Consider the following 12093-nt stretch of genomic DNA (forward strand, 5'->3'; position numbering starts at 1 on the left):
TAATATATATATATCTGACATGAGAATATTAATTTACTAAAACACATAATTGTAAAAAAGTTAAAATGCAAATTTTAAATTGAGATTTTAAAATATAAGCTTACCTGTGGTATAACAAAGAAGATGAATTCACATATAAATATTTAATTATAGATAGTGGAATTTGTAATGCCACGAATCTTTCTAAGGACATCACAAAATTGGGGTGCTTGTATGACTATATAAAGGGATCTACAGCTCACATTTCAATTTGTGTAATCTGTTAGGAATGTCTTTCAGCAAATTAGATAGAGCTGAGATCTTGTGCAAAGAATAATTTGTAATTCATGAGTGGATCTGCAGAAAGAAAACCAGCTCAGAGAACTCTACCCAGCCAAAGGGGAAGGTGATGCTTTCAAATAGGCAGTGGAAATTTTGTAAAGGAGGAGTTTAATTAGTTACTACTCTACATTCCCCTTACTTGTGGAACGGTTTGTCTTATGGGTTTATTTGATCCATTAGTATACTGTAATTAGCTGAGCTCAATTTCTGAGATTGGCTGAGACTCTGCTGCTTTTTACAAGTATAAATTCTTAGTTTCAGTTCGGTTTTGTACCATTTCTTTACAGGTTTTTTTTTTTTTTTTATGAAAGCATTCAAAGTGAAGAGGTATTTTAGAGTCACATATCATTTAACAGAGCTAAAGAGAGGTGATTATTTCTGGAGAAAGAGAGAAGCACTTCTGTTTACAATGGGTTGAAGGTGTTCATTGCAAATAAGGCATGTTTGTTGCGTGCTGGCTAAGTAGTCGGTGCTGAATGGATGGCCCGCAGGTTCCTAGTATCATGGCAGGTTTAGCACATATGACTCATGCTGGCTGAGTTCAGTGTTGCTGGGGTGACTGGGCTCAGATTTTCTAACTTCAGTGTTGATTCACGTTGGGTACAGTTAGCAAGAATTCTACTCTACTGCCCTTAGGTACATGACATTTCACATGCTCTTTTGCCCAAATCTAATTACATCAGATATTGAGTCTCTGCTTCTCAGAGTGTCCTAAGTGTAGAGTTTCAAACAGTGGGAAATGGAAAGCAGAATCCCAAGCAAAATCACAGTATCTCTGTGAGCAGAAGGAATATGCAATGTGCGTTATGAGCTTATTAATTTTTTCTGGTAAACTTCTTAATATTATGTCATAGTTAAGAATGTGCCTGCTTTAGATATTCCCAGACATGATAGGAGGGGCAGGGACAGAAAGTAATTGCCTTAGGGAAGTTAATAGAATATCTTACAGATACAGAAGCTATGATTTGCTCCTACATTTGTCACTGTCAGAGTAGGCATAATTTCTGCATTCACCACCAATGCAGGGAACTTCCTTACCCCTCAGACATCCTCTTTCCTGTCACTAGAGTTTTCTGTTTCCTACTCCTCAGGATATCACAGTCATTTAACTTCCAGCCCACTCACCAAACTAATCACTGTTATATTTATGGATGTCCTCACTCACAGACTGTGTCAGGGTTTGGGGTGATTTCTCATTAGGTCTGAGTACATAAAGCACAGCAGGAGAACAATTCCAAACTATTTGAACTACTACAGATGCTTTTAAACAGGTATAAATAGGAACTGGCAGGCATCTCCATGCTTGTATGAAAGTAAATCAATAAGCATGGATTTGATTCAGATAAATCTTAAGATAGATAAAGACACATTCAGGAATCTATTATTTATTTTCTCTAAGGCCATGTTGAGAGAAAAAAATAAAAGAAAGAGGGAAACATGAGGAAGGACAGAAAAAAGGAGAAAAGAAAGGAAGGAAGAAAAAATCAAATGAAGAGTTGTGTCAATTAAAAAAATAGTTTTTTTGTTTTTGTTTTTGTTTTTTTTTTTTGTTTTTCGAGACAGGGTTTCTCTGTGTAGTTTTGTGCCTTTTCCTGGAACTCACTTGGTAGTCCAGGCTGGCCTCGAACTCACAGAGATCCACCTGGCTCTGCCTCTCCAGTGCTGGGATTAAAGTCGTGTGCCACCACCGCCCGGCTAAAAAAAATAGTTTTTAAAGGACTGTGAAATAACTTATAAGTTTGAAAATAGTAAAGACAGGTTTTTCTCTGGAATACTCTACAGGCACAAAGGTGGCATATTTAGCCAGAAGATTTTCCATATCTATCCTTCATTTCCTTCCCTAAATGTTATAATAAGTAAAGTCGTGTTCTTATTGGTCCCCTGACTTCTCAAGCATTCAAGGCCTTAATGAACTTCAGTTTCATTCACTCCCTGAACAAAGCTGTTGCAGAGCCAATGAAGACAACAGAAGGCACTCTGCCTTGTTGAACAGATGCTAACCCCCTATGGAGTCTGGTGCATCTCTAGGTGGCTCTACCGTCTGCGTTTGAAAAGGCAAAGAGATCTGACCCTGAACCTCTTCAAATAAAACCATGGTGATGGTTTTCTCTTTTATTAGTCTTTCTAGAGATTTCTATCTGATACAGTGGTTCATAGGCACAAACAACAAATTTGTTTTTCAATGTTTTCTATTAGCAGCAAGCTCACAAAGTCATTTTGTTTGGAAAGTGATAGCTGCAAGACTAAAAAGCGTTGCTTTTAGATTTCAATTCTACTCTATTAAACAACCATTGTTGAATGTCTATTCAACACCAGGGTCAGTGCTAAGAGCTGAAATAAGCATACAGAAAAGTAAGAGGCATTTCTGAATTTTAGAAATAAGTTGCAAATTTTAAAGGTATGGTGTAAGTGTGCTGAAGATTATATAACAGAGAGATTAAAAAAAGAGTTCGTATGCAATGATATTATGACCATTTTATCTTCAGTTAATTGTCCTGAGACAATTTGTCTGCCTGGCTATTTTTCTGAAATAATATTTGTAATAGCTAGCATCTATTAAATATAATTTGCCATAAGCTATTTTTTTTATCTTACAATGCTTACAACAGCTTTGTCATAGAGATATTGTTTTGAATTTTCTAAAGATGAAAAGACAGAAGACTTTTGAGACTTAAAAGCTTCATTAAGTTTATATAAATAGCAAGGACAGAGGCTATAGTTCAAGTCCAAATTTTCCTGTTAGGCCAGCCCATATCTCTTGCCATTATACTTTCCTATTGTAGCCACTTAAATTAACTACAATATATTTATATTTATATTATAGCCCATATATCCCAAAGTTGTATTTATTTTCATAACAAAGTTTTGGAGCAATAAAAGTCTTATGTTACTGAGATTCTTTCTAGTGACTTAAAGCCAGAAACAGTGAAGAAATGGCATGATTATATGGCCCTCTGAGATGGGTTAACATGTAATTTTCACCTCTAGATATCCATCTCTATGATCCAGATAGGCCAATATTAGCTTAAACTGTGTTATTGAGTTCTTTTGAGCATTAGAAAATATTCTTGTCCCTGAACTGTTTCCTGAGATTTTGTTTGCGCTTACCATGTGTATCTTAGCTTGTGATCTGAATCAGTTTTCTTTTGAGATATTTCAAATTGTTTATCCACAGAAACAGTTTAAAAATGTGTGGGAAAAAAGTGTTGTAAATAGTAGAAAACACAGCAGCATTAAATCATGGTATTGTGCATGCTTTTAGATTTAGAGCATTTATTTCATAATTTTGAAAGGATCAATTGTTTTTATTAAGCCCTCAAGAAAGGTAACTATTTTAAGAGATCTTTATTTGAGAAATTTGTGAACATTTGTTTCTTGTTATTTATCATATTCTCTGGGTAAGTGAAAAGTCCTTACCATTTATACACTATTTGGAACTCCCAATAATATGTGGTTCGAAGGCTGTAGCAAATTACACACCTTTGTCAATTAATAGCTAGAAACGTTCTCCCTCCAAAAGCACTGCATAATTGTTAATAGCATTACTTCATGGTCATATTACTTATTCACCCTGCATTTGCTTCATCTCCAGTCTCCCCAATAGTAATGTACACCCCTTTGCTGAAACCAACAAGGGGTTTGAGGTTTTTGATGAGAAGAGTTCCTCTTAAATGGGATTGGAGGAATGCTAGGAAGAATGATGACAGAATGATACATTCTAGATAAAAGATTGTTTCACAAAGGGAGGTCTCCAAATTCTCTTTAGTTCTCATTATGATATAGAGGCCACTTAACAACTATCAGATATCAGTTAAAATACATTTTTTTTTATAATTAATGAGGTAATGTTTCTTTTTAGACCATGTGATGTTAACTCACACTTTTACCTGTCTTGAAAGAACTTGAAGATAGCAATTCAATCAACGCAAGAGTGATTGATGGATTATAGAGTTCTAGGGCTTGACTCTGTGCATCAGGGATGACTACAAGTTGTGTTGTGCTAACCATGGGTCTTACCATGGCAGTCCTCCTTTCTTTCTTTCTTCTTATGTTCTTACTCCAAGGACCTTGATCTCAGGAATAGCTACAGTTCCAATGTGATAAATGGGGTACTAAACATCAGTATAACCAATGTCTTCAATGAATAACGACTGGTTCTACTTTGGTAGGCTTGCCAGTTTGCTTTCTCATCTGTAGATTGGCTGAAGGTTCTATGTTATGTCATTGTAGTCTCTCAATGATACCTGTATTCCTTTAACTATATTCATGTCTCAAGTATGAGGAATGTCTCATAAAACAAAATCCATTATTTTATTATAAGATCATTCATGACTTTTAAATAGAAATAAGACTTGTATTCAGATGAAATTCTAACACTTTGTGATCCTCTATTATTAAGCTAATGAGTATCAATATCATGTGGAAATTAGTATATTAAATTAAGACCTGAAAATTAGACTTAAATAACTCATTTTTATTTAAATGATTATATGCACAGCATGTCAAGTTAATTTCATTTTTTTAAACATAGACAATTGTTTGTGCTTTTTTTCAGTCTATCCGAGAAGTCACGGGCTATGTACTGGTGGCCCTGAACCAGTTTCGTTACCTTCCTCTGGAGAATTTACGAATTATTCGTGGAACAAAACTATACGAAGATCGCTATGCGTTAGCGATATTCCTAAACTACAGAAAAGATGGCAACTTTGGACTTCAGGAACTTGGATTGAAGAACCTGACCGGTAAGAAAAATTCGAAAACTAGTGCATAATGTGATGTAATGTCTATATGTGTTTATGCGTGGTTTCTGGTGTTCAGATATGGAAGCGCCTGGGGCACCTAAGTGAGTGCTATGTACTCATTTCATGAGAAATTATGCCTCTGCGATGCTCTCACTTTTATGAACAGATGTTGTAAGTGTCGTGTGAAAGATAGCAGATATTGTATCTCAGCTGAACAGAAGTACACTCTTAGGAAATGCTCAGTAACTGCAAACGGAGATAGGAAGCAGGTGTAATACAGTTTGGTGGTCGCAGGTGAATGGTGGACCAGATCAAACCTCTGTGATAATACCATGGTGTTCATGCCTGCCAGAGCTTAGTAATGCCCAAGCGATTACATCTAGTTCGACTAATCTTTAGATATTTACAGGATCACCCGAGTTTAGGGGGTACAGTCTAATTTATTCGGTTTCAATTTCTCCCATTTAGTAGCTCAGCGAACAAGATCACCATTTCTCAGCCTGTTTTGGTGCCGTCCGTGATAGTTTCTCAGCATTGCAGACACACGAAACTAACAAACGAGTTTTATCTTCTAGATAAGAAATTTTGCAGCGATTTTTTTCTAGTTCATGTTCCTTAAAGTTCATGTAAATTCTGATGGAATACTTTATTATATAATCATGATTTTTTTTTTACCAAATATATCTACAGTTAAAGTGTGCCAATAAAATATTCAAACCTACCAGTAGCTCACATTATTAATTTACTTGAAATTACTAGCATATATACATGTATTATATCAAATATATAGTGATTTATGTTTATGATTATGTTCATTTGGGGTTCTCTCAGTGAAGTTTATGCACCCTGAAAAATTAAATGCTTTAAGAGGCTTTGCCATAAATATAATTAACATTGTTAACTTATTGAGATAGTTTTTTTTTAATATACAGTGTGTATGATGTAGTATAGGCTTAAAGATGGAAATTTTAATTTCACAATCATCCAGACATGGAAGATAAAATTGGGAAATTTGAAGCACAAAAGGAAAAATGATAATGTCAGTTGTTAGGACATGGTTGCTGTAGAGTTGATGAAATTATAGTAAATGCTGAGTGTTGGAAATGTATTGTTTCCTATATGAACATTGTTACTTCAGTTATTTCCAGGAAAATTTTCCTACTGAAGAATGGCTTTTTTGACAAAATTTCTAATTGCATACAAGTAATGACTGGAGAAGGAATTTTGAAAATAAGATGGTCAGGGGGAAAAAGCTGAATAGCTAGAATTAGAGATCTAAAAATTAGATAACACAACTAAAACTTCCAAACTTACACAGGAAGCATTGTGTGTCTTTCATGAATTTACTATGATTATGTTAAAGAATAAAAGGAATAAATTCCTTTAAAGGAATTTCTATAATATTAGAATCCTTTTATTATTATATACAATGAGCTATTTGAATTTTTCTCTATATAAAAACATCATAAACTATTTCTCATATTCATTTCTGTTAACATCACTACATCTAAAATAATAGCCAAATATTTTTTTAAAAATGTCACATTTAAATACCATTTAGGCACTGGATTTGTTGCATATATTAATTACAATTATGGCAGTTGATTGATTTTTTTTCTTGTTACACTAAAATGTAACACTGTCATTCAAAAGTAATCTCTAAACTGGATAGTGCTGTGATATTTCTGGACATTTGTAGAAATGGATAATTTATTAAGGTTAAGTGTTAGTTCCTTAGAAAATCTGTATTCATTTAAAAGTTAGTACTGCTTTCTTTTTAGCATGTGACTCAAAAAACCATGTAATAAAATGTATGATGGAAATTCCGGGCATTATGGACATTTTTTAGATATTTGATTTATTCAGCGGTTGACAATCATGTCAAAATACTCCTGTGTGCTTCTAGAATGGCTGAACCTTAGGTTTCAGGGTTGATGTGATGACTGCAATCCTGACAGTTATGAATTGCACAGTAAACACTATTACAATTATGTGTGACAATGTATGAGGAAGACCTGAAGACAGCTATTTATGCCTATGAAGAGGAGTTTTGGGAAATTGTGTTCTATTTTGGAGAGCTAAATAGTCTAGGTGATCTGGATGAAATAAGGAGTAAATATTGCAATTCCATCTAGGTAAGATTGGGTTTATGCTTTGGAAACTAATTTCTCTTGTATTGTAATTTTATTGTTCTACAAAAGAATTTGGTAATTTTACAAATTATATTACACACAAGGCTATGAGCTTTGTTCTAAATATAGTCTAATAAAAATAAGTATAGTCATTTTAAAAACCTAGATGTGCTAACCTATCATGGTGTATTTGACTTCTTAACAATGAATTAACTGCAAATCCAGATGAATTACAGTAATGTTACCAAAGAGCAATAGCACAATATGTAGTTAACCTTTTCACACTTCTTTGGCAAAAGTAGTTTCCATTCATCTGTCACATGATGGAAAGAAGAGAAGAAGTGAGACAGAAACAGATATTCTTTTCATTGCACACCAGCAATTTTACTCTAGGTTGGGTTCAGGGTGTAAAAAGCACAGTGGGAGCCTAGATAGAAATGTGGATAAAATTCATGAGAGGGCTGGGGATGTATCCCAGTTGGTAGAATGCCTGCCTTTATGTGTAAGAAGCCCTGGGTTTGGTCCCCAGCTCTTTATAAAGCTAGGTTTATTGGCATACTCCCCTAAGGCCACACCCAGGAGACTATCGAAGAATATCAGAAGTTCAATTTTATTCTAAAGTATATAGCAAGTTAGTATCAAGCTGGGATACCAGAGTCCATGTCTGTAAAAAACTAGTTTTAGAGATAAAGAAGATGCTATGATAAATATTCCATGTCACTTTGTTTAGTAACAACTTATTGCATAATAAAAAGATTGTAATAATTCATACTGAATTTTCTTAACCACCACTTTCTTAAAGCACTTGTAACAACAACAACAACAACAACAACAACAAACACATAGTTGTTTGCAGGTTGAAAAGTAGTTGCTTGGCATAACAAAGAATTTTGCCATAAAGACTTTAAGTCTTGGCATTAGGAAGATGGCTTAGTTTGTAAACTGCTTGCTGAATGAAAACCTGATATTGGTCTCCAGAATCTATGTGAAAGTCAGGAATGGTGATACATGCTTATCATCTCCATGTTGGGAGGTAGAGAGACAAGTAGATCCCTGGGATTCATTGGCTTGATAGTCTAGATGAATTGGATAGCCCCCAAACTATGAGAGACACTGTCTCAAAAGTAAAGGTAGGGACCTTCTGAGGAATGATCCCCAAGACTGGCTTCTTAATCTCCATACACTATACTGACATGTCCATGTACATACATACCCAGAAACATGGACACATGTATTTTTATAGTATGTATTTCTTATCAAACAGTTTTTCACTCTGTTGACATTAGAAATGTCTCAAACAGTTTTCACTTTGTTGACATTAGAAGAGAATGCCTTGAGAATAGCACATTTCTACCATTAAATTCTTATTGTATAAAGTGGATGTTTAGGTATATGGACATTATCATTATATTAGTTAGTGATTAGCTGCTGTCTGAGTGTATCTACATTAACTGCCCTCTTAAGCACATTTGTTAAACTTGATGTTCACCAAAAGCTGTTCCATGGGTATGATCTATTGTTGATGTGTAGAAAAAGAATCTCAGTTCACCAAAAGCTGTTCCATGGGTATGATATATTGTTGATATGTAGAAAAAGAATCTCAATGAGGAATTCTCTGACTTGGTTAGCCTGTAGGCATGAGTGTGATAATTTTTCTTAGGTGTGTTAATTTAAATGGGAAGACCCACCCACTGGTGGGTGTGGGTGGCACCATTGCCTAGGATGAGCCCTAGACTGAATACAGATTGTTATAGCATGCAGACACTAACGCACGGACATTAGTTCAGTGCTCTCTGAACTTGACTTTGTATTTAGTGTGGCCAGTTCTCTTGAGCCTCTGCTTCTGTGATTTCCCTAGTATGGTGGATTATAGACTGCAGTTTTGAGCTCAAATAAAACCTTCCCCCACTCCAAGTTGCTTTCATAAGGGTATTTAATACACCATCAGGAAATAAAACAAAACTAGCAGGCTGAAAACTTTATTACCTACCCTACTTCGACATGGTCAGTTTGGTTTTGTCAAAAAAAATGAAATATACTTAAACTGTTGCTCCCACCAGGGTTAAACAGAAACATGAGTTTAGCTGTTGCCAATCACATCTCTGTGGTTGATTATTATTGAGATAACTAGGGTGGAGAAAGGGGGAGTGTTCTAGGGAAAGAATAGACCAGGCAAATCCCAACATCTGCTAGATGTTCTTCTAGCACAGCTGTTCTTTTCTGCCTGGAGGAAAGGTAGGTTTTGACCAGGGTACACATCATCAGGGTACACATTATCAGGGTATAAAACATCAGGGTACACATCATCAGGGATGGATTGACTTCCCTGGAAGTCTTTGGGAATGTCATTTCTACATCAGAGAAGTACAGAATGTAATCAAGGAGTACAGAAAATTTGTATTAATGTCATTCAACATGGCTGTTGTTCTAGTTATTTACTCCCAGAGCTGATGTCCCATAGGCTCCTTCTTAACCAACCATTTCTCTTCAAAGTTCATGTCAAATTTAACATTAGTGTTGTATCCCTGAGTGTTTAATCTTCAGAATATATAGTTATGAATTTGACTAACATCTAAGAAGAGATTAAACTTATAAGACATAATAATCATAGCAATTTATATTATAAATTTACTCTACCTTTTATGGAAATGGATAATATAATTTAACATATATGTTAAAGTTATAAAAAGGAATCATTGAATAATACCCAAGTTTGCATATATTCTCTTTATGAAATTCTCTTTTTATAATTGCTAGGCACAATTAACTAGGTACAAACACAATACATGTATAGGTATGTTTATTGTACTAAATTTCATTTTAAATAATTTCATTTTATAAATTGTGGGAATATCTGTTTTTGAGCTGGTGAAATGAATAGGTGAAATTGAGGATAATATATAAGTACAATTTATGTTTCAGATCAAAATCCTTAAGAATTTTCATACAATCACTGTTTTATAAATAATATAATCATTTCCCCAGCTTTGTACTGGATTATCTTAATTAGATAAATAGTTGGGATGTAAACAAACAAAATTTTCTACCAAAGAAGATATTATGGGATGGTATTTCTGGAAATGCTCAATAATAATATGAAGGACCCATTAAGTTTGCTGTGTTCTAGTAACATAAAAAATAAACTGCGTTGTGGACGGTACTTTACATCTCAATGATGTAAAATTTAAGCCAGGACTTGAGAATATTATCATTGAATTACCTTAGGTTTCAAATGTACATGGGTCATCAATTAAAACAGTATATTAAAATAACATAGTATCTATCTTCTAGTACTTAAAAATTCTCAAACCACCTATATTATTCAGTAGTGCTGACAAAAATAACCTGTTTTATAATGGGCAGACTACCTGTGCTTGACTCAATGAATGTCAAAGAGCATTGGTGTAGAATCAGAATTCTAGGTGTAATGCTTATCTGCTCCTTACAGGCCAAGCATCTCAGAAACGCAGAGTCTTTATCATGAAAATTGTGAAGAATATGTTATGTCGCAGTGTTGTTGTAGTCATTCGAGGGATAAAGCAGAGAACTGTCAACTGCAACCTTTTTCACACAGACGATACTCAGGAAACCACAGTTTCCTGGGTGGCCTTTTCCTATTTCAGTTTGAGATTTCATGTGTATCAAGACATTATCAAAACTCTTCTGCCTCTTCCTTCATATTCAGATGGATTCCAGTTCAATCATTGGAGTCTTGGATGTGACCTGTTTAGGCAAAATGCTACTTCTGTCACTTTTGAGACCTCTTTGCAACTGTTCTGTATCTAGGATATGTTTGCCTGGCGGGGAAAAGCCCAAGTTTGTCTTTGTTTATTCTGCAAGCAAGCACTGTCTTTTTTACCTTGCAGTACTTGCTTTCTATCCCACAATTCCTTAGACACAGGCATGCTGCCTCAGTCCTTCATTTCAGAGCCCATCACCACATTCACCCTTCATGGACCCTGACATTTGTCTTGACCTATATAAGAGACATACTCATTCTGAATTCTCTTTCTGACGCTAGAGTTGCCAAGCATCCTTCATCTGCTCCGTGAAAGGTCTTAGTGCTGTTTAAGTAGGGTCAACCTGGCCACTTCTGGAACTCTGACTGCATAGAACGCTTGAAAAAGGCACGACTCACCTTTGCATTAGGAGACCTACTCAGCATATTCTGGTATTTGGAGAAAGAATATCACAACAATCCTCCCAGCTTAAGGACAAACTGCTAGGAAATGATGAGATCAAAGCTAATTTGTAGTGAACATCCTGTGAAGCAGAGAATCAGTCAAAAGAGTGACAGTTTCTTGTGAAGAGTCTATAATTTGTAGAAACGATACTTCAATCAACGCTCTTATAAAATAGTGTTTGCTTGTCATGTCAGACAGTGGTGCACATTGACTAGAAGGGAAAGTATAATGTTCTATTTAAATCTAGAGAGAAAATAGTAATATATTGAAAAACTGGAAGTTAATTATGGAATCAGAGAGTTGTAACTGTCATTTTAGTTCCCCCCTCAACCTCTAAGGTTTAGACAGCTGATGACTGACTTTCAGGAGTTGAATGAGAAGGAAATGAGAATCTCTTCTCACCTCTACCGTAGGAAATGTAATGACCATAGTGAAATGAACCTTGGGTTGGGGGCTGCCAGATATGCTTTCCAGGGAATAGACTCATAAATTCTCCTCTGGCCAACATATTTTTAGCAATGCCTAGTAAAATGGTCTGCTCAGGTGTAGAACTACAGAGATAGCTAAGTGGTTAAGTACACTTGTTATTCTTTCAGAGGGCCTGGGTTTGGTAATTAGTACCCATATTAAAGCTCAAAACTGTCTGTCATCATGGTTCTAGGGGATCTGATGCCATTTTCTGACCTCTGTGAACTTTGTGTGCACACAGTGTAC

General features: G+C 35.2%; 1 protein-coding gene across 1 annotated transcript in view; it reads left to right on the forward strand.

Moving 5' to 3' along the window:
* Positions 1-12093, forward strand: part of Erbb4 (erb-b2 receptor tyrosine kinase 4) — a 708187-nt gene that overhangs the window by 166680 nt on the left and 529414 nt on the right. Inside the window, exon 3 of the mRNA XM_059278119.1 lies at positions 4877-5063. Within this exon, the coding sequence (XP_059134102.1) occupies positions 4877-5063 (187 nt within the window). The remainder of the gene's footprint in view (positions 1-4876; positions 5064-12093) is intronic.

The sequence above is a fragment of the Peromyscus eremicus genome, chromosome 13, assembly GCF_949786415.1.
Source record: "Peromyscus eremicus chromosome 13, PerEre_H2_v1, whole genome shotgun sequence".
Classification (NCBI taxonomy): Eukaryota; Metazoa; Chordata; class Mammalia; order Rodentia; family Cricetidae; genus Peromyscus; species Peromyscus eremicus.